General features: G+C 34.1%; 1 protein-coding gene and 1 long non-coding RNA gene across 2 annotated transcripts; one reads left to right on the plus strand and one right to left on the minus strand.

Moving 5' to 3' along the window:
- Window positions 1-729: 729 nt before the first annotated feature.
- LOC139511001 (uncharacterized) lies at window positions 730-2,888 on the minus strand. Its single transcript, XM_071297565.1, has 3 exons — window positions 2,165-2,888; window positions 1,616-1,963; window positions 730-1,148 (listed from the first exon to the last, which is right to left on the minus strand). Exons 1-3 carry the CDS (start codon window positions 2,886-2,888, stop codon window positions 730-732), a joined length of 1,491 nt encoding a protein of 496 aa, XP_071153666.1.
- Window positions 2,889-6,213: 3,325 nt separating this feature from the next.
- Window positions 6,214-23,079, plus strand: LOC139510671 (uncharacterized). Its single transcript, XR_011661951.1, has 3 exons — window positions 6,214-6,298; window positions 20,935-21,030; window positions 22,944-23,079. It is a non-coding gene; the product is annotated as an uncharacterized lncRNA (long non-coding RNA).
- Window positions 23,080-23,339: the final 260 nt, after the last annotated feature.

The raw sequence follows: 23,339 nt of genomic DNA on the forward strand, positions 1-23,339 counted from the left end.
CACAATATACAAAGATGTACCAAGCCCTATAATAAGAGCTGATGGAGGGGGAGGTGGCATCTAACACCTCCAGTGTTATTCTATGTCTTCATAGAATTACCCTTTAACTTCAACTTAACCAAGGTAAGTATCGTTAAATTATTAATTCTATTACGTCATAACACTTCTGGTATTAGATGAGACTTCAAAGCTACAACTTTTTTTTCAGGTGTGCTTTTGAATGTATGTTACATGTATTTCTCACTTTGTTGACAATGAATACCTGTGATGATCATAAGATACTATCAGACAATTTTGCAACAACCAAATGCCAGTGATATGCATTATGTAGCACTCATACATGTAGATCATTTGATCTTTCTTATTAAAAACTAAATCATAAATCAAACATTTAATACAGTCAAATTTGTAACACTTTTTCTGCAAAAACATCACTTCTTGTTACTGTCTTGTCATAAAATTTTCCAAAAGTCGTTGAACTTGACCAACCGGCTTTAGCTAAAATATCACTAACAGGCACGTTATTTTGCTTTGCCTTCGAAGTAGATGCATATCGTGTACTGTGTGCTTTAAATATAGTTGTGTCGATTCCTGCACGGCACATAATAGACTTAATCCATCTAGAAATAGTTGAGCAACTAACTTTATTGTATGGTTTAATATAACTTAGTATTAATGAATCTTCTTCTGATCTTATATCAACAGTACGTTTCAAATATTCCTTCAGCACTAAATACACACATAGTCTCCTGTCTGGAGGATTCTTTTTAAAATAACTGCTGGATTCTTATATCCAGGTCTGCTTTGTTTCAGTAAATCAAATATCTTAAATCGAAAACAATCCTTCTGTTTTTGCATATTGCTGAGTTTTAATAAATGAATACTTTGTGATCTAGTAGCATTCGTCAATGCAATTAACATAACTAGTTTTAAAGTTAAATCTTTCACTGATATATCAGCAACTGGTGATAAACGTCTCAACAATCTCAAAACAATAGAAACATCCCAAATATTTACATCATTATGTACAGTTGGTCTCAAATGATATACTCCTTTGAGAAATCTTATCACAAGTGGATGCTTTCCAACAGGCACATAATCAAAAGTCAAACCAAACGCAGAAAGTGCTGACCTAGCACTATTCAATGCTGAATAACTCAATCCACATTCAAACAAATAAGTCAGAAATTCTAGCACAAGTTTTGCAGACGTGTGAAATTTATCCTCTTTCCGTTCAAGACAGAAAATAAATCATTTTTTGATATATGTTTTATATTGTTTTTGAGTTCCTGATCTCCATGATGCCATGATAATAGTGGAAGTTTTCTCTGAAATTCCTCTGTTTTGTAATCGGTTCCGGATAGCCGACATACCATCAAATTCAATGTCTTTTCTAAAGGATGAACTATGTCCTTGTATGGTAGGGTCAATAGCTTTTTGTTTGCTTTGATCACATATGGATTGTTTATTAACAGTTTCATTACTTGAACAAACCATGGTTGGGTTGGCCAAAGTGGTCCCACAAACAACACGTCTGCCTTGTCTTTTATAATCTTCTTTACACAGCGTCCGATCATGCTGAAAGGAGGAAACATATAGCTGTATGAAAAATTACCCCAATCAAGAGTAAAAGCATCAACAAAAGATGATTCTGGGTCAGCTTTCCATGAACAAAAAATTGGTAACTGAGTATTTAGATGTGAAGCAAATAAATCTATTTCTGGTTTATTCCATAATAAACATACTTTTTCAAAATTGTTTTTATTCTGTTGCCATTCTATCTGATCATTAAAATTTCTTGACTGATAGTCTGCTTTTGTATTCAACTTTCCTGGTATGTGAGTAGCAGTCGGCCATATCTGGTGTTCAATGCACCAAATCCAAATTTTTCTAGCAATGCTATTGCATTCAATAGACTGTATACCACCCATACTGTTTATATAGCTTACAGCAGTTGTATTGTCTGTAAGAATTTTAACATTTTCAACAGTATTCAAATCATCCTTAAATGATTTCAGAGCATAATAAACAGCTAATAATTCTAAACAATTAATATGATTATCTTTTTCATCATTGCTTTATCTGCTACCATTTTTTTGTTCATTCAAGACTGCTCCCCAACTTAATTTTGAGGCGTCTGTTTGAATTATAACCTATGGGTTACCTCTATTAAATTTTCTCTTCTGAGTATAAATATTTTCTGACCACCATTTTAGGTCTTGTTTCATTTCTGATGTTACAAACATTTCAGAATCAAAATCTCCCATAGCTAATTTTAATGCTTTAATTTTCTCTCTCTCTATTTTCCTGTAATAGAGTTTACCAAATTCCACAGCAGGGAGACATGATATGAGTATGCCAAGTACTCTAGCTACTTCCCTTATTTTACATTTATATTTATATTGTAATTGTTTGCATTCTTTAGCAATAGTATCTTGTTTTTCAACTGGTAAAGTAACTATCATTGTTTCCGAGTCAATGTAAAAACCTAAAAACTTGATGCATTTTTTAGGAGTAAACACTGACTTCTCTTTATGTACTATAAATCCAAGGCTTGACACCAAATTAACAGTTTCTGTAACATTATTTTTGCATTCGAGTTCAGTATCACCAAATAGTAGTGAATCGTCAATGTACCCAATATTAACATAACCCATTCTACGTAAACTAGCATATACAACTTTCATAATTTTGGTGAAAAGCCTTGGTTCCATAGCTATACCATTTGGTAAGCAGGAATATTGAAAATATTTCTCTTTCCAAACAAATCTTAAATATTTCCTATGCTGTTCAGCAATGTTAACAGAATAATAAGCATGTCTTAGGTCTACACTTGACATGTATGCATTTTCTTTAATCAAATTTAAAGCGCTTTCGAAAGAATCCATTTTGAAATGTTGATATTCAATGTGTTTATTTAATTCTTTCAAATTAAGTATCATTCTGTATTCGCCATTTTTTGGTCTTACAAAAATTGGGGAAATAAATTCGTTTATTTCAGATTCAACTTCTTGAATTACATTCATTTTTAATAATTTTTCAATTTCAATATCAAAAAATTTTCTTCCTTTAAATTGAATTTAGAATTTCTAATTGACATTTTATTTTGTATAGGAAGTTTATTGTCTATAAATTCTATATAACAGTGCTGAACCGCATCTAAAATATATTTATCAGATGTTAATTTTCTCCATTCATCAACAAACAATTTCAATCTTCCTGTTGAAAATCATTTGTGTTTATACTCATAATATCTAATTCCTGTACTTGTTGTGAGTCCAACGGGAGTTTTTTGACTCAGATTTGTAAATTGACCTTGAGGCACTACCACGACCTCTTCTGCCTCTGCCTCTACCACGGCGTCTATTCCATGAGGATCTCCACCCACCACGGAAACCACCTCTAAACTGGTTATAACCATTACCAACTGAAAGGCGATTTGAAATCTTACTACATTCTCCAATGTCTTTGACTGTTTTAGAGACATCTCCACCAAATAACCATTTATTGAAAGGTTGTGTTTTATTAAACAGGTGACTATATTCACCTTTTACATCAGGTTTCATGAGTTCTCTCCTAGCTAAGCATATTTCTTTATTTGCATGACCAAATAAAGCAAGAGAGTCCATACAGTCATCAAGAATACCTTCCAACTCAGGTTTGTTTTGAGTATCTTCTTTACCTAGAATTGTGTCTAGTCTATTCACTACTTTGGACAGATAAGTTGCCCCTCTGACTACAGTAGTCTGACATTGTCTCATTCTATTGTCATTAGTTCTAGTTCTGGGCCATAACAAGTCCCATACTAACTGATCAGTTTGAACTGGTACAAGTCCTTCACAATTCTCAGGCCGATTACTCTTTTCATCTTTCATAAGTTCTCTGTATTTCTCTTCAGAAATACCATTTCTGAACATATCTGTGATATTGTCTGCTAGATGTTCATCTAGTTTATCACCACATCTCTCACCAGATCTAAATCTTTTATTCATACTAGAAAACCTGGACTCTTCGCTATTTGAGACAGTTTTCTGTTTTTACAAGGGGGTTCATTACCGGTATCTTGACCGTCATCAGGTTTATGGACCTCGTCCATATCTTCATCCACATCACCTATATTATCATACTCATCATCATATTCATCATTATACAAAACGTCTATACGTTTGTTCATATCTTCCAACCTTTTATTAGTTGAAGATTGTTCATTTCTCATGTCAATAAGCATATTAATAATCACATTATTATTGCTATCTGAAGTACTAGCCGACACCTCGTGTCCCTTGTTTACCACAGTCTTTCCTTTAGCGTCCTTGTTATTAACCTTTGGACCTCTACCTGTACTACTTTTACTGGCAATAGGTTTTGAGCATTTTCTTTTAGCGGGACCTTTACCCTTCCCTTCATATGCTATTTCATCTTCATCTAACCTTAGTAAATCATCTTAAAAAGAAGATTTAGGAGTTTTATCTCCTTTCTCTTTATGCAGCATGGCGTCCTCCATCTTTGTCAAGTAGTAAATTAATCTCGTTTCACAAACGAAATAATTAAGATTTTTACTTGCGTAAAAAATCTCTATTTAAAGACATATACTTTTATTTAATATAAATAAAATATATGTACAAGTCAATCACATTGACTTAATATATCTTTAATGAAATCTTTAGTTAGAGGTTGCGCATCGAGACAAACCACGTCCGCTCGATAGCAAAGTCAGCAACACATTGAGGTTGCAGTTGCGCAGTACTATCTCATCTAATACCGGATGTGTTATGACGTAATAGAATTGTGTAGATATCAGCCGTATGGATGGTGTAGATATCAATCGTATGAATGGTGTAAATATCAGCCGTATGGATGGTCTAGATATCAGCCGTATGGATGGTGTAGATATCAGCCGTATGGATGGTGTAGATATTAGCCGTATGGATGGTGTAGATATCAGCCGTATGGATGGTGGAGATATCAGCAGTATGCATATGAGCGGCTGACATCTACAAATAGAGAGACATACAAACATCATCCAAAGACTATGGTGAGAAGGGCACACTTAAATCCCAAACAAATACTCATGAAAAAAGGAGGCGAGAGGTATATTTCATAGAGAGAGCGACACATTGAAATGAAAACAAAAAGTCTTATATAGGAATTATAAGGTCATTCAAAACCGATAGCTGTCAAAATTGGTCAAATTCTATTAAACTTTCATCGGTACAAAAATTAACTTTAATATAGAATTATGTCTCTGTTCTCCTATTTCAATAAATTATTTAAAGTAGAAAGATAAAGGTTTTATTACAGAATTAAATAAAAGTACGTAAAATACATCTTAACAAGAAAAGTAATGAAATTATAAAAATAAGTATGCGTGGCAAGATAGCCATCGAGACAACTCTCCATCTGAGACTAAATTACAAAAAAGTTAACTATAGGTGTACGGCCTTTCACAATGAGCATCACATATACCACAACCTCATCTATAAAATGACAAGCATACAACAATATAGACGGAAAAAAGACTAAATACTATGTTTATATGTATACATATGAAGTGATATTAATTTGATGTACACATCAATCGAATATCATGTATTCTTATTAAACGCTTTGACTCATACTTTGAGGGATTGTAAATACTAGTTCCCTATAGAACTCACAAGATCGGCATACATTTTGAAAGCGGTTGAATATGTTGTCTTTTATTGTGAAAAGGACTGATAAAAAATCGCTTCATTTCGTCTATATAATATAATTATTTACACTGTCCCAGGTTTTCTGTCTTAACTTGGCTGATGGTATTCCAATTTTTCTCAATGAACCACCATCAAATTCGACAAGAAACTCATATTTGCTTTATGTTGCCTATGCGTCAGTCCCAGTAATTAATGTTGGTAGCATAAATTTTGTTCAAATCTATAGGAAATTACTAAATAACATATCTCTACACCCACAAAAGACTTATATAGCAAGGAAGTAAAGAACAAAAATATTTCAAACATGTTACCATTTGAAATTATCTAAAATGTTAACATGATATTGATTTTGAAGAAGGCATTCAGTACATGTACTTGTTCATTATGTTTCATTGTTAACTTTCTAGTCATCATAAATTACATAATTTTCCTGAATATATAACGAACCTCATTATAATTTTATTGCAAATAGGTATCAAATCAGTTCTGTACGACTAATTTCAAGTTATAACTAGCAAACAACTGGACCGTGAATATGAATAGAAGCTTGATTCAAGTATTGTTCATGTTTATGTTGTTTCTACATATACAGCAGAGCGTGGATGGTATGTATATTATATTGATGCATTAGGTGACAAGGCTTTGAAAATAAAATCTTCAAATGACACTTAACTTATAAATTATGTCTTACATATAAATGCAAAGGAAAGGAATTTTTTAATTTTCAAACGCTCATGATCTTGATCTACCTTTACCGTGTTTTGAAAGACAAAAAAGAGGGGCGAGAGATACCAGAGGGATAGTCAAATTTATAGATAAAAAATAAACTGACAAAGCCATGCCAAAAGACAAAAATAGCAAGTAATCATTAAACTTTCTTTATGTGGTCTGAAAACGGAAGCGGTAGCCAAACATAAATATCCTTAAATTAAAGCTTTGTATGCGTTAAGGTGGATAAAAATAGAAAGTTTTTTAATACACAATCAAAAGGTTAAAACCACTTTATATTTATGTTAGATATTTTCTTTTACGTGATCTCTTGTTTGTTCATTTGTGATACTTTCTATTTGCTTTTGATTTGTAGCAGTCGTGTATAACATGTTGCAGGATTTGCCCATTGATCATTCGACAGTCAGTCCTTAATGTTTGATAGTTATAATAAAAAAATAATGAAAAATAATGTTCTTATCACAAGTAGAAAATTAATCATTTGTAAAGAACTCAATTCAGTAGATCAAAGTGCATAATAAAAGAACAACATTAAATTTTATTTTAAACCACTTCTACAAGATTTTCAAAAAGAGTAACAGCAGTAGATATGTGTTAAAGCCACAGTTAACATAAAACAGATAGATACGAGTACAAAGGTATAAGTCTATTAGCAGGATTTTTGTTATTGTAACACTAATATTGTATAGTTTATAGACATGAAGAATGGCGGACAGCTTTTATAAGATATTGAAAGTCATTTGTTGGTTAAACCTAGCAGAAATTGCAACAGAAATCAACATTTGTGTTGTGAATGTTTTGTTAAGAGAAAGATACAGCAGAATCTAAGACAATTGGTTTGACTCCGCAAAGCATTAATTGAAGTAGTTACATTTTTTCCACGATTCAAAAATCAAATTAACATTCATGTATGACATGCTTTCGAAAAAAAACTAAAGAACTTGAAGAAAGAGGACGGCGCAAATGAACAGCAAATTGATTCAAGTTCTTTTCTTGTGTATGTTGTTTCTTAATACACACCAGAAAGTAAATGGTATGTACTTCATATAATTAAAAGAAATGTTTTCATTTTAATACTACCGTTTTAAAGACATACTTCTTAATTAGTATCAAATTTGATAAAAATCAAATTTGAAATTTATGAATGAGATGTGATGTAAATGTCACAATGCAAAATTGATTTGTATCATTGTGATTAGTTAAGCACTTTCAATCGGTCTTATAGTTTGTTCAATGCCAATGGTTAAGGGTTGGGTAGGTGTCCGCTAATTAAATTAACTTTGCCTAAATTCTGTATGTATCTGTTTTAATTCTGAAGCCTGTAATTTAGAGATTGTCGTTTATTTCTGTATACCATATTTGCTTTTGGTTCATTAATTTGTACATAATTCAGGCCTTTAGTTTTCTCGTTTGTTTTGTTTTTACATTTGTCATATTGGGGGCATTTTTATAACTGAATACGCGGTATTGGTTTTACTCATTGGGGAAGGCTGTACTGTTACATATAGTGGTTAATGTCTGTGTCATTTGTTCTCTTGTAAAGAGTTGTCTCATTAACAATCATACCACATCTTCTTATTTCTATATAATAACGTCAGAAAAGAATATTGGAAAATTCATAAGAAAAAAATTATCATTAGTTCATGGTTTAAGTAAGTTTGATCAAGTGTTGACACATAGAATGTTAAAGATCTGCAATATTTGCAATATAAAAATTCCTTTCTCATTCTAAGTCCTTAGTCCTATTTTTTATGTTCTGTTCAATAAATAGTGTTTTGTTGTCAGTGATCTTGGATTTTCTTTTTGTCACAAGTTATTTGTTTGAATTCGATAGATGATTTTTTTTGTAGGCCGCTGTGTGTCGTCGTTCTCTTTTTTTGTTATGGGATTTTCAAAGACACATGGAAAGTGTGGACGTAAAAAAATGTTTTTAAATGCAGCCTTAAATAAAAGTTGATATATATATTTTTTTTTTTTAAATTGACACGGGTAGTAAGAAAAAAAAATGTCGGTTATACTGTCAACGGATCAAAAAATATTTATTTTGATTTTAGTTTCCTATTATTTTTTGTTTTAATTTTTTTTTAAATAATATCTTCTATTGTATTTGGATTTTCAACATATAAGCATCGATCATCACTGAGAAGATATGGATTTTATTGCATCTATGCAGTAATATTCAGTTAAAGGGCATACGATACAGTTTTGATCCGTGTTTACATTTTGATAAAAATTTCCATAAAGACTATTTTTTACCTGATTAAATCAAATATGCAATAAAAAATATACCTTCATGTGCTACTTTTTGAAATTTTGTATATTTGCTCAAAAGTAGGATTTGTGGCCGTATTTTCCCTTCCGAAAGAAAGACATTACTTTTTTGTTTTAAAAGATAAACACAATTTTTGTTTTGTTAAATAATTTGTAATTTCTGTATTTTATAAGAATCCTTAAAATTTATACAGTTTTTAATCAGAAATAACTCATATTTATCAAATGTTCATGAATGTAGAAAAAACATCATTTTTTGCTGTATATTTATCAAATTTTTAAAAATTGCACTATTTACGTTACGTGTATCATGAAATTTGGAACACATAATCTTCTCCCGATATCAAACCAAAAGGCATTTTTCAAAAAGAGGGGTCGTTTTCAAGTTTAATAAATTTGAATGATAAAAATCAGTAGAAAACTGAATCTTTTCCCGATAAGTTATAATTTGACGTCGCGAAAATAACGATTTACGTTAGCAACGTCATTACCTCCCCTGTTAGTGTATCGTATGCCCTTAATGTAATTGACTCTAGCCATAGTTACAATTAGAAAAGATGTTTATGACTGAAAGTATCAACGAGCCATTTATAAATAAAGCGATTTTATTTCGATATGATCTGATATTGGTTCAGTCGTAGTGTAGCAAGTCATTACATAATGCAAACTTTGCGTACTTCAGTTAACCTTTGAGATATAAATGAAATATTTAAATTATGAGTAAAATCTCTTTTTTTTTATTGGAAGTATTACATATATCTATTATAGCAAATAAACGATATGTTATTTTAAAATTTGGTGACTATGTGGAACGCATCTATCCCATCGAGCTAGAGATAAAGGATACTACAGATACATTACCGGATTTGTTATCACATAAGCAACACGACCGGTGCCGCTTGTGGAGCAGGATCTACTTACCCTTCTGGAGCATCTGAGATCACCCCTAGTTTTTTGGTGGGGTTCGTGTTGTTCATTCTTTAGTTTTCTATGTTGTGTCGTGTGTGCTATTGTTTGTTTGTCTGTTTCATTTTTAGCCATGGCGTTGTCAGTTTGTTTTAGATATATGAGTTTGACTGTCCCTTTGGTGTCTTTCGTCCCTCTTTTATAACCACTGGGTCGATGTCTCTGCTGGTGGACCACGGTGGGTATGGTTGTCCTGCGAGAGAACGTTCTGTGCTGATGATTTGGTCCTGTCAGGTGCTGGTGGGTCCTGATTCTGTGCTGGTGGGTTTGTTTACATTGTATCAGAACGTCAGTAAAACAACCATTTTGTTCCTTAATTTTTCTCTGATACGTCATCTGTACCATTCAAAGAATATTACAACAATTTTTTATTGCAAAAGTCGTGCAAGTTTGCAAAACGAAATTGTCCTGATGATGTGCTGGTGATTAGAAAAACGGTCCTGGTTCTGCGCTCCTATGTCCTGGTTCTGTGCCTTTATATTTTAGTCTAAAGTGGCATATTTTGAAGATCATTGATGCTGTACTGTTATTGACTAATTAACTGTTGTCTGTTTTCTTGAAATTGACATTGTTGTGAATCTGTTTACTGTTATTAAGAGAGAAAAAATACCCCTATTTTTAAATTTTTTAAAAAAATTAACTGTAACCTTATTTATTGGCCTGTTAACGGAACCCTTCTTGTCCCCTTTTAAGATCAAGACAATATGTTTACGATTTTCGGGATTACGATCATTGTACAACATTTTTATTTCCATCTATCCGTTTTCAGGACTTTAACAATCAACGTAAACACGCCTTGAAAGTAAAATGCGTATTCGGCTGTCTGTAATCGACCATTTTTAGACACCCTCCTAAAAAAAAAGCCGGAGTGGGGGGGGGTTCAGAGATGCAAATTAAGTACTTAGATCAATATCTTTTCGTGTATGGTTTATGACCCCTTCTGTGGCCTGTCAATTACGAAATGTGGCAACTGCAATAGTATCAAAAAAGAACAGACAATGCATAATAGAGATATAATTTTGTACATATATCAAGAGGAAACTTCTTGCAAAGCATTATTATTTATAGTTCATTATTGTATGTAGTAGAAAAAGAGAATTTGGTGAAAATAAAATCACTATTTTTGTAGAAAATTCACAGACTTTTGTACAGAGATTTGTGTTATGTTTAGCATCGGATCAACACAAGGGTACATTATCCTTAAACATATATATTTGAAAGTATTTGAAACTACCGTTTGCTTTGTTAATTGTGCCTTCAATTTCAAAAATTAAAATATCTCGTAGCTTCATACTATCAATTTAGTATAAATCAAGTATATAAGTTTAAAAAAGAAATTCTTAGATTAAACACCTACAATTAACTTTAAAAGGTCATAACAGTTTAAAACAATACAAATCTACACACACAAAAAACTGGCTTAATTTCAACTGGTAATCAACCCGAATCGCTATAAGATCATATATAAGCTCACCTGTGTCGAGGGGTCGTGTGATGTTCATGTATTGTCTTGGCGTCCGCAATTACAAAAAGATCTTTTCTGAAATTACTTGACCAAATGTTACCAAATGATTTTTCAAGAGTGAATCTAGGAAAAACAATATTCATCAACAAACATGACCATTGTCTGTTAAAATGTATTCGAGTTTTTAGTTACAGCCAATTCCATTGAGTATGTAGGCGAAGGTAATATCTTTGGTTAACTTGCTTGTTAGCTAAACCGTGAAGTCATTGTTAGGTAAGGTATACTACACTCCTTTCGAAGTAGCCTGGTCCTACAGACAGAAAGATGTGTCATTTGTCGGACTAGTCTACTCTTAAAGTAGGGTAGTTTACATAACCTAACAATGACTTTTCTGTTCAGCAAGCAAGATAACCAAAGATATTCCCTTTGTCTACACACTCATTGAAATCGGCTTTGCAAAAGTTCAAGCAATTAGGGCAAAACTTACCGAGTAAAAAAAATCCAAAAGGCTAATGTCTATCTACCTTGCACATTTCAGAAAATTCAGATCAGATAACGAAACTGGGTCCAGCAACATTTATAAGCAATTTAAGATTTTGACCCTCACAGTTTCCATTCAGCACAAATATATTCTCGTTACAACGAATCATTTTAGATACAAAAATACCAGTTGCAGCCTTTTGTTTATCTATTAATATATGTATACGGATAAAGTTATGAAAGGCAGCAGGGTCACCAGGGTGAGGAGTCCATGTCATCTGAAATAAATGCTAAGCATAGATATAGAAAGCGACAGATAATCATGACATTAAAAAAACTCTCTTCTTTTCGACTTTTTTCGAACAAATTATAGATAATATATATTGTTATCAGATATTGGACGAAAGATGTTGCCCTTTTATGTAATAATGTAATACAAGTTACGATCATTTGAAAACACATATTAAACAGCCAAATGGATGCACAAAAGCTAACATAGGAGTCATAGATCCTATTGACAACAATTATCTGCCCAATATTATTGATTTTGTAACATTTGTTTCAAATATTACCAACTTCTTATCCAAAATCAACAGCACCGTATCAGGACCAACCAGCACAATGACAGGACGGTCCGTGTAACACTTATCAATTCAAAGTTTTAAAAAGTTTTGAAATTTTGGATTTTTGGAATTTTGATCAAAGTTTTAAAATATCAAAATTTTAAATTGTGTTAAAGTTTTGAAATTTTGAAATTTTAACCAAATTATTAAAATATTAAATTTCTAAGTATCGTTTTTAAATTTGATAGTTTAGGAATTTGATCAAACTTTTAAAATACTAAACCTTACGTGCAATTTTGATTATTTCACTTTTAAAATATTTGATTAAATATCAAAAATAGAAAAGGGGCAAAAGAGGGGTACCTGTAAAAAGCGAACCGAATTAAAAGCGGAACGAAACGAAACAATATGAATTGAAAACATACTAAATCAGATACTTAAAAGTTGATGTATGAAATAAAGCTACAGACAAACAGTTGTAAGCGGTAAAAAATTGGATGACAAAATAAATATTTTTCAAAAGAAGAGAATTCATTTCAAAACAAGACGTACGGCTCTGATATTGGCCATTTTACTTGCTGGTTTTTCTAGCACCCATATTTTAGGAGAAACAGGAGTAACAGTAAAAACTGAACAACTCGCAGTAGGTCAAATAGTATGGTTAGGTTGAGCATGTATATATATTTTATACTGAACTCTAACACCGCAGTCCCACTAGGCCACGATCGCACTACGATCTGTGAAAAAAATGCAAATTTGGATGATCGTAGTAGGATCGTGTAAATCGTAGTAAGGTCGTATTACGGTCGTGGTGAGGTCTTCAAGATCGTGATGAGCGTGGCCAACTTTGAACATGTTGAAAACATTCGTGGTGCGGTCGTGGCGAAATCAGGTCGTAGTAGAAGCGTAGTGAGAGCGCACTAAGGTCGTAGCAAGATCGCAAAGGTCGCAATACCATCGTAGCGAGAGCGGATTGAAAGCGTGATTCTATTCGGAGAGAATGTGCTACGATCTCACAGCGACGTTATTACGGCTTCACTATGACCATCACGTTCCCAACTACGCTTCTACTATGACTATACCACGTTTACACCACGCTGTTCAAGACCATACTACGTTTCTAGCACGCCCTTGCCGTCCTCATCACGCTCTTCTTACGACCTGACTACGTTCATACTACGACCATCATTCTCATTGTCATTTTCACATAAAATATGTTAAGCCCCAGTCCCACTAGACCACGATCGCACCACGCTCACCGCGATCTAAAATAAATTTAGATCGTGGTGAGGTCGCGGTATGAGCGGCATGAAAATGTTAATTTTCGTTGCTTTCACGATGCTACTACGTCCTAATTACGCTTCTACAACGATCCCGCTACGATTAAACCACGTTCTCACCGCGCTTATTCTGCGACCTCACTACGCTTATAAAGATCTTTCTACGCTCTTCACGTTCTCACTACGACCATACCGATTTTATCGAGTTATCCGATTGCAACACGATCTTTCTGCGATTATAGCACGTTCTTATCACGATTATACTACGTTCAAACCACGATATTACTCCGTTCTCAGCAATACCGTCAATATCGTGTTTCATATCAATAAAGTTCCATTCCTTCTATTTCTGATTAAAACGGAGATTTCTCGGAAACAATACATTCATGCCACCAAAATCTACTAGAACACGTGGGCGTGGTGGTAGGGGTTGATGTAGAGGCAGAGGGAGCAAAGTATGAACGCCATACTAAACTCCAAATAGTACACAAGAAACTAAAATCAAAAATAGTACAAGACTAACAAAGGCCAAAGGCTCTTGACTTGGGACAGGCGCAAAAATAGTGGGGTTGAACATGTTTGTGAGATCTCAACCCTCCCCCTATACCTCTAGCCAATAAAGAAAAGTAAACGCAGAACAATACTCACATTAAAATTCAGTTCAAGAGAAGTCCGAGTCTGATGTCAGAAGATGTGACTAAAGAAAATAAACAAAATGACAATAATACATAAATAACAACAGACTACTAGCAGTTAACTGACATGCCAGCTCCAGACTTCAATTAAACTGATACTATACACATAAGTAGTATAATACTTGTCATCAAGAGATGTCGGAACGACCAATCAAACCTAAACTACAACCTATTTCTGGTCCATAAAGCTAAAATGACGATATTTTAGAGAACGATAGCAGAGATTACACAGATGTGTCAATATATGTAGAAAGATGTGGTATGAGTGCCAATGAGACAACTCTCCATCAACGTAAAAATCTATAAAAGTAAACCATTATAGGCCAAGGTACGGCCTTCAATACGGAGCCTTGGCTCACACCGAACAGCACGCTATAAAGGGCCCAAAAAAACTAATTTTAAACCATTTAAACGGGAAAAACCAACGGTCTATTCTATATAAAAACGAGAAGCATGGTTGAGCCGTTAGAGCAAATGGATAAATACATTCAGACAAACAAAATCTAGGGAGTTTTTTTTATATATTTTATGTGAAAATGACAATAAAAATGATGGTCGTAGTGTGAACGTAGTAAGATCGTGAGAAGAGCGTGATGAGGACGGCAAGGGCGTGCTAGAATCGTACTATGGTCGTGAAGAGCGTGATAAAGTCGTAGTGAAAGCGTACTTGGGTCGCGGTGAGAACGTGATGGTCGTAGTAAGGTCGTGATAACGTCGCTGTGAGATCGTAGCGCAATCTCTCCGAATAGAATCACGCTTTCGCTACGCTCTCGCTACGATTGTACAGCGACCTTTGCGATCTTACTACGATCTTACTACGATCTTAGTGCGCTCTCACTACGCTTCTACTACGACCTAATTTCGGCACGACCGCACCACGATTGTTTTGAACATGTTCAAAGTTGGCCACGCTCTTCACGATCTTGAAGACCTCACCATGACCGTGGTACGACCTTACTGCGACCTACACGATCGTACCACGATCATCAAAATTTGCATTTTTTTCACAGATCGTAGTGCGATCGTGGCCTAGTGGGACTAGGGTATTAAATTTCTCCAGATTTTGTTTGTCTGTATGTAATTAAGACCTCTTGTCCATTTTCTCTAACGGCTCAACCATGCTTCTCGTTTTTATACAGATTAGACCGGTGGTTTTCCCGTTTGAATGGTTTTACATTAGTAATTTTATGGCCCTTTATAGCTTGTTGTTCGGTGTGAGCCAAGGCTCCGTGTTGGAGACCGTACCTTTGCCTATAAGGGTTTACTTTTATAAATTGTTAATTCGATGTTGAGTTGTCTCATTGGCACTCATTCCACATATTCCTTTAATATATCTATTGACACATCTGTGTCATCTCTGTTATTGTTCACTTAAATTTCGACATTTGATCTTTATGGACCAGCAATAGGTTGTGATTTAGGTTGGATTGGTCGGTTCGACATCTCTGTTTGTTCAGGATTCGTTATTATCAGAGCTCCCGTCTGCCCCTACATCAACCCCTACCACCATGCCAACGTGTTCTAGTAGATTTTGGTGGCATGACTTTATTAGTTCCGCGAAATGGAATTGGAACTCTATTGATATGGAACAAGATGTTGACGTTATTGCTGAGAATGTAGTAAGATCGCGGTATGAGCGTAGTATAATCGTGGTAAGAAAGTGATATAATCGCAGTAGAAGCGTGGTGAGATCGTGTTGCAATCGGATAACTCGTGGTATGGTCGTAGTGAGAACGTCATGAGCGTAGAAAGATCTTGATCAGCGTAGTGAGGTCGCAGGGTAAGCGCGGTGAGAACGTGGTAAAATTGTAGCGGGATCGTTGTAGAAGCGTAATGGGGACGTAGCAGCATCGGGAAAGCATGGGAAATTTACATTTTCATGCCGCTCATACCGCGACCTCACCACGATCTGAATTTATTTTAGATCGCGGTGAGCGTGGTGCGATCATGGTCTAGTGGGACTGGGGCTTAAGCAATAAAAAGGCTCAATACACAGTGTATTATCTTTTGATTTCAAATTTTCTGTTTTGCTCTACGACTTCTTACTTTCTGTAATCATGTTGGCTAAAGAATATATCATTCCATGTACATTATGAACGATCATCTTTAACGTTTTAATCTATTCTTTGTAAGTTGTTGGCCCTAAATATTCAGCTTTCAGCGTTCCCTAAAAAGGTCGATCCAGAAAAGCGCTTTGGTCGTAACTTTTAACGTTATGTTTTCATTTTTATCGGTTGTATGACGATCATAATTATATTGCCTTGTATCAATGATTTTAGTTAATATTGTTTTGGTACGGTAGAATACTGAATGCATTGTGTCCCAATTAAGGTTGTGCTAGTCTACAATGTGGGAGGTTTTTGATATATATATATCTTATTTACGCTGAAATTAAGAGTACTAAGATCAAATATTAGTAGATTGGAGCCAAAATACTGTTACAAGGTATTTACATAAACTCATCATAGATGGATACCAGGTTTTTGCGCCAGACGCGCGTTTCGTCTACAAAAGACTTATCAGTGACGCTCGAATGAAATTAAGTTAAAAAGGCTAATAAAGTAAAATAAAATTAAAAGTAAACGTTTATATCCAACTTAGATAAAAGATTTTTGTAAAAGTTAACGACGACGAAGACGACGACGCGGGACGCCGGACGCAAAGTGATGAGAAAAGCTCACTTGGCCCTTCGGGCCAGGTGAGGTAAAAATGATTTGATATATTTCGTGCTATTTATTTATAACTAAGAGTGATTGTTATCAGAGCTGTGTTTACATCAGTGTTTACAGGTACCCCTCTTTTCGCCCCTTTTCTATCTTTGATATCTTAATCAAAAACTTTAAAAAAATCAAACTTTCAAAAAGTGAAATAATCAAAATTGCACGTAAGGTTTAGTATTTTAAAAGTTTGATCAAATTCCTAAACTATCAAATTTATAACGATATTTAGAATTTTAATATTTTAATAATTTGGTTAAAATTTCAAAATTTCAAAACTTTTACACAATTTGAAATTTTGATTTTTTAAAACTTTGATAAAAATTCCAAAAATCTAAAATTTCCAAAAATTTTTAAAACTTTGAATTGATAAGTGTTACACGGACCCAGGACCCACCAGCACAGTATCAGGACATGAATAAATTGAGAAAGTGCTAAATTTTAATAAATTGCAATGTTTTTTCACAAAATAGTTTTGTCGTGTGGATTGCGGTATAGAAAGCGGACTCTATGAGCATTTTTGTTTTATTTTTTCAGTTCTAGATTTTCTGAAAATGAGCACTTTTGTGTTACGCTTACTGAAACAGTTTGAGGGTCAACTTTTTAATGGTATTCCTATGAACCCATAAGAAACAAAACTGAAAAATCTCAACTGTTTCCTTCCATTTTCTATTAATGAAAACGTCAAAAATCATCATTTTCGTCTTGGTTTACATTTTTGCATTGATCACCAGCACCCGTCAGGACCGAATCACCAGCACAGAACGTTCTCTCGCAGGACAACCATACCCACCGTGTGGACATTTTGTCCCCGAGGACATCATCCGCCCAGTAGCAAAACTAATATTGCATGAATTTACGAAGATCTAACAGGAAACTGGCTCGCACGTCGCCCAGTATAAACAGGTCCGAAACAGACGTCACCATGGACACGGTGTCGTCTGATACGGCAGGTGTCCCCTCATCAACAAACATGGCAAATATCACAAACATGACTCATTCAGATCATCATCCTAGTGACAACAGCAATATTACACATATACAGCCATGTTCAGTTCTCCTTAAAGACATTTTGGTTTTTGATGACACAGTACAACACTGTCGCATTTCGAAATGTGAGACCAAAGGCTGCAAAACTTGTGCAATTTTAATTACAGATGCTGATTCCCTAGCAATTTGACCAAGATGTCCTATTTTACCAGAAGTTACGATGATCTGAATTGTAAATCGATAAATGTCGTCTACGGATTAGAGTGCAACCTTTGCGGATTGGTATACGTCGGTGAAACGAAAGGAAGGCTAAACAAACGTATGTTCGGTCATAGATCAGATTCTATACCAGCATTTCAATCAGCCCGATCATTCCATCGTTTCCATGACAGTTCGCATTATCGAAAAGATATACCATAGCTCTAACAATCCTAATCTTTCAACAACTCTCCGTAGACAAAAGGAGGACTACTGGATTAGACAATTGGGAACTGCGACACCTTATGGTTGCAATGACAAAATTGATGGTATAGGTATTCTATCTAGTCCTTCGTGTAACTCGGTGAATGTGATGAATATTTTCAACTCGACTCCTCGACGTAGACGCAGTCATGGTCATCGTCATTATACATCACCTTCTCTGCATGATGTATCTGTTAATGACTTGCTTCTATTTATACAAAAGCCGTTAGATATTCGTCGCATTCGCACGAAACTTTATTCATTACCCCTTTCAAAACTTCATTCTCTGTTCAATTTATGTTTGGAATCCACTGTTACAAACCCTCATTCAAACCAAAACAAAATTACAGCTATAATTTCGGATATTGCAAGTCACAGACTTTTCAAGTCAGTCCGCAATGGCAAAGATGAAAAAGAGAAAAGATCTTTCCTTACTCGTTCCTTTGCCAACAAAGGTATCGATGGCGTCAACTTAGGCAATATCCTTCATCATAAATTAGTTCAATCGAAGACAATACCTTCTTATTTCAAAGACCAGTCTGTACCAATCATTTCTTATACCTATACCAAACCTATTGCAACTACAATTTTCAATTACAAACACGTTTTGCAGGATCTCGATATTGACGACTTCAAGTCTAAACCTCCTGATTGCACTTGTGCTAGTTCCCAATTCACATATAATCCTGCTGGCCACGTTATTACCGGTGACCTCAACATTGTTAATAACACTTCTATACGAAATGTGTTATCGAAAGGTCCGAAATATCGTGAGCCTAAATCCATCAATTTGAAATACAACTTTAAAATTTTGATGGATTCAGTTGAGGATTATGCCAGGCAATGGGCTAAGCGCGAGAAAGAAGACGCAATGCCTATGATACGTCAATCTTTAAAGACCCAAATGTTGCAAAGCACCTATCCTACATCCATGACAAATATGTTGTTGTCCCCGCAGATAAAGCCCCAAACAACATCGTTTTTGTATGTAAAACTCAAATAACTGCTTGATAAACGAATTAGGTATTGACAATTCACTTGGAAACTCAACATATACCCTCACGACACTTACCAAAGAGGAAATCCTGGATAATCATAGGTCTGTTTTGTGTTCCTTTAATTTGGAATTTCAACCAAAGATGAAGAACTGGATCTGCCATCACTGTATTGGATACCTAAACTACATAAGTGTCCTTACAAACAACGGTATATTGCTGGGTCTTCCAAGTGCTCCACAAAACCTCTTTCTAAATTATTAACATCTATTTTATCAGCAATCAAAGACGGGTTTCAAAGTTATTGTGAAACTGCCTATTCTAGAGGGGGCGTGAATCAGATGTGGATACTTAAAAATTCAAAAGATCTTTTAGAGTACATACAATCTAACTCTCTTTTATCTTGTAACAGTATTAAAACATTTGACTTTTCTACTCTGTACACTAGTATTCCACATTCCAAACTAAAAGACAAATTGATAGAGTTGGTATTGCTTTGCTTCGTAAAAAGGAATGGCCAACGTAGATACAAGTATCTTGTCTTAGGGAGGGTAAATCCTACTTTGTAAAGGATCACTCTGATTCGAACAAAAAATTCTCGGAAACTGATATTATCAAGATGTTTGATTTCTTGATTGACAGCATATTTGTTACGTTCGGAAAACGTGTTTTTCACCAGACTGTCGGCATTCCAATGGGAACAAACTGTGCTTCTCTACTTGCCGACTTGTTTCTTTATTATTATGAGGCTGACTTCATGCAGGAACTTCTTAGGAAGAAAGATAAGAAGTTAGCAATATCCTTTAACTCTACTTTTCGCTATATAGAGGATGTTCTTTCATTAAATAATTCAAAATTTGGTGACTATATGCAACGCATCTATCCAATCGAGCTAGAGATAAAGGATACTACAGATACAGTTAAGTCAGCCTCATATCTTGATTTACATCTAGAAATTGACAATGAGGGTCGGTTGAAAACAAAACTTTACGACAAAAGAGATGATTTCAGCTTTCCAATTGTGAAGTAGCAACATTCCAGCAACACCTGCATAAGGGGTATATATCTCCCAATTGATACGATATTCCTGTGCTTACATTTCCTATCATGATTTTCTTGATATAGGGTTGCTGCTCACAAGGAAGCTATTAAACCAATAATTCCAAATGGTGAAGTTGAGATCATCCCTTCGTAAATTTTACGGACGCCATCACGAGTTGGTTGACCGTTATGGAATAACCGTTTCACAAATGATATCGGATATGTTCCTTACGTCGTAACTACAATTCCCTTCCCTTTCATGAATGTGACCTACCGAATTAGACTATTTACCGGATTTGTTATCACATAAGCAACACGACGGGTGCCACATGTGGAGCAAGATCTGCTTACCCTTCCGGAGCATCTGAGATCACCCCTAGTTTTTTGGTGCGGTTCGTGTTGTTTATTCTTTAGTTTTCATGTTGTATCGAGTGTGCTGTTGTTTGTTTGTCTTTTTTTCATTTTTAACCATGGCGTTGTCAGTTTGTTTTAGATTTATGAGTTTGACTGTCCATTTTGTATCTTTCGCCCCTCTTTTACATGAATACATTTAAAATATCGGTGATCGACGTTACAATCTTTTTCAGGTTTTGTTATACCAGTTCAAGATGGTACCAATCCAAACACCTGTGTATGTTCAACGGGATTAGTTTGTGACGAGGCAACCAACATGTGCATTCAAGGCAAGACAATTTCGTATATTAAATAATTAATAAAAGTCATTTCATTCAGTCTTACCTAAGTGCTGATTTGTTTAAATGTATAACAAAGTTTAAACAGTAGATAGAGTATGATGATGATTCAGTGTTAAACATCGGCTTACATCATTAACGGTAACAAATTATATTGCAACAGATGTGAACTTCGAAAATTCATATCTTTTCAGTGATGCTCGAGGTTAACGTGCGAATCATTTTGTTAAATATGTGACTAAGCAATTTAAAATTCTATATATTTCGGTTGTATTACCAATGTTATTTCAACTGATCGGGCGGAGTTTAAGTTTTAATTTGCATAAGGACAGTCTATTTGAAGATGTGTGTAATAAGGAAGATTGCTGTAATAATTATAAAATGATTTCTAATCACCTATCAGTGTTATTAGAGGAATTTACAAAAGAATGACTGAACACTTCATTGATGAGTGTATTCTAAAATACCTATCTGTAGATTGACTGGTTTTTTGTGAGTGAATCGTTTAAACTCCGCCCAGCCAAGTGAAATAAATCGAGTAATAACAAAATCATATAAATTGAGTTTGAATTTGTCCATCTATACAAAGATATGATTTGTAAGTTAAGCTGAAACCTTATTTCAAACAAGATAGTTACCTCATTCTAACGGAGATGTTGTTACAAAGCCCGGATTCAGATACGATCCGAGTAAACTTATCAATCCTTTAAAGACATAAGAAACGAATGACTGGTGAAAAATAATGTTCTTCCAATTTTTGAACCAATGCATACAAACATCATTAACTTCGTCCTCTGTGCACGAATTTATCATATTTTTTTTCGTGTAAATTTCGTTTAATCGTCAATATTTTTTTCAATCGGTCAGTGTTGTTGTGAAAATATGGCAGGTAATTAAAGTTAGTGTTTTGAAACCGAAGTTTACCGATTGTCACCTGTTTGTCAACAATCGACAAAAAATCAACAAAAAAGCATGGAAATTGAGCACGTGTTTAACATGTAAATTCAGATAATTTTAAGGATATCCATGCGTATTGTGATCACCGGATGTTTACGAGATGGGAAACACTGAGGTCACTTTGCATACGGAAAATATGCCAGGGGAATTGTTTCCTGGAAGGAAGCAATTAAAATAAAGTAAACTTCTTCTAAATATTAATAAATCAATGAATTTTCTTCAAAAAAAGTATATGTACATAAGTTTTATAATGAAAACTATCTATTGAGTTATGAAAAAAACATATGCACTGATTGTTTTTGGATTTGAGGTTTCTAATGACTTTAAAAAAAATTATTCTAAATAATTACCAAATTCAACACTGTAATTAGATATTAAAATATTGTTTTTATTGCTATATATATGGATTTTGTAATTTAAAACCAACATTGCATTATTGTTATAAACATACAAATATGCACATTCACGGTTCTACAATATGTAGATTCATGCTTTTTAACATCCCAAATATCATCCACCACGCCACATTCTGTATGTGCCTCTGTCAAGTCTATAACTTGTAAACTATAATTCAATGGTTGTCACGTTTGTTAAATATCATATTTGTATTTTTTTCATTGTTGTTTTTTACATAAATTAGGCCGTTAATTTTCTCGTTTGAATTGTTTTACATTTGTCATTTCGGGGCCTTTTATAGTAGATGAATATGCGGTATGGTTTTTGTCCGTTGTTGAAAGTCGCAAATCGCTTCAGCTTGCCGGTCTAGCACAAAGACGGGTTCATGGTCATAATAATTTTATCTCGTAATGATAAGTATACATGTTATACGATATTGTGTTGTGTTGTTGCTTACGACGATATTGAACATAATATATGTTCTGCTGCAGTATTTTCATGGAACATACTTTTAATTTTATTTCTTGATAATAATATTTACACAATTGTAGATGATGACAGTACATATGGTAATGCTGGGGTGGTCTCAATAGGGTAATATTTGGATGGACGACAAACTAAATGCAAATCCAATGTACAAGCGTTTCTTACAAAAATAAACATTTACAATAAACTATAAACATATTTGTTTTTCGTTTATTTTTTATATGAATAAGGCCGTTAGTTTTCTCGTTTGAATTGTTTTACATTGTCTTTTCGTGACCTTTTATAGCTGACTATGTGATATGGGCTTTGCTCATTGATGAAGGCCATACGTGACCTATAATTTTTAACTTCTGTGTCATTTTCTTGTGTCTTGTGGACAGTTGTCTCATTGGCATTCATACCATATCTTCTTTTTTATATTAATAAAATGTCTATTTATATAATGTGATTTAACATACCAT

Source organism: Mytilus edulis, chromosome 2 (assembly GCF_963676685.1).
Source record: "Mytilus edulis chromosome 2, xbMytEdul2.2, whole genome shotgun sequence".
Taxonomy (NCBI): Eukaryota; Metazoa; Mollusca; class Bivalvia; order Mytilida; family Mytilidae; genus Mytilus; species Mytilus edulis.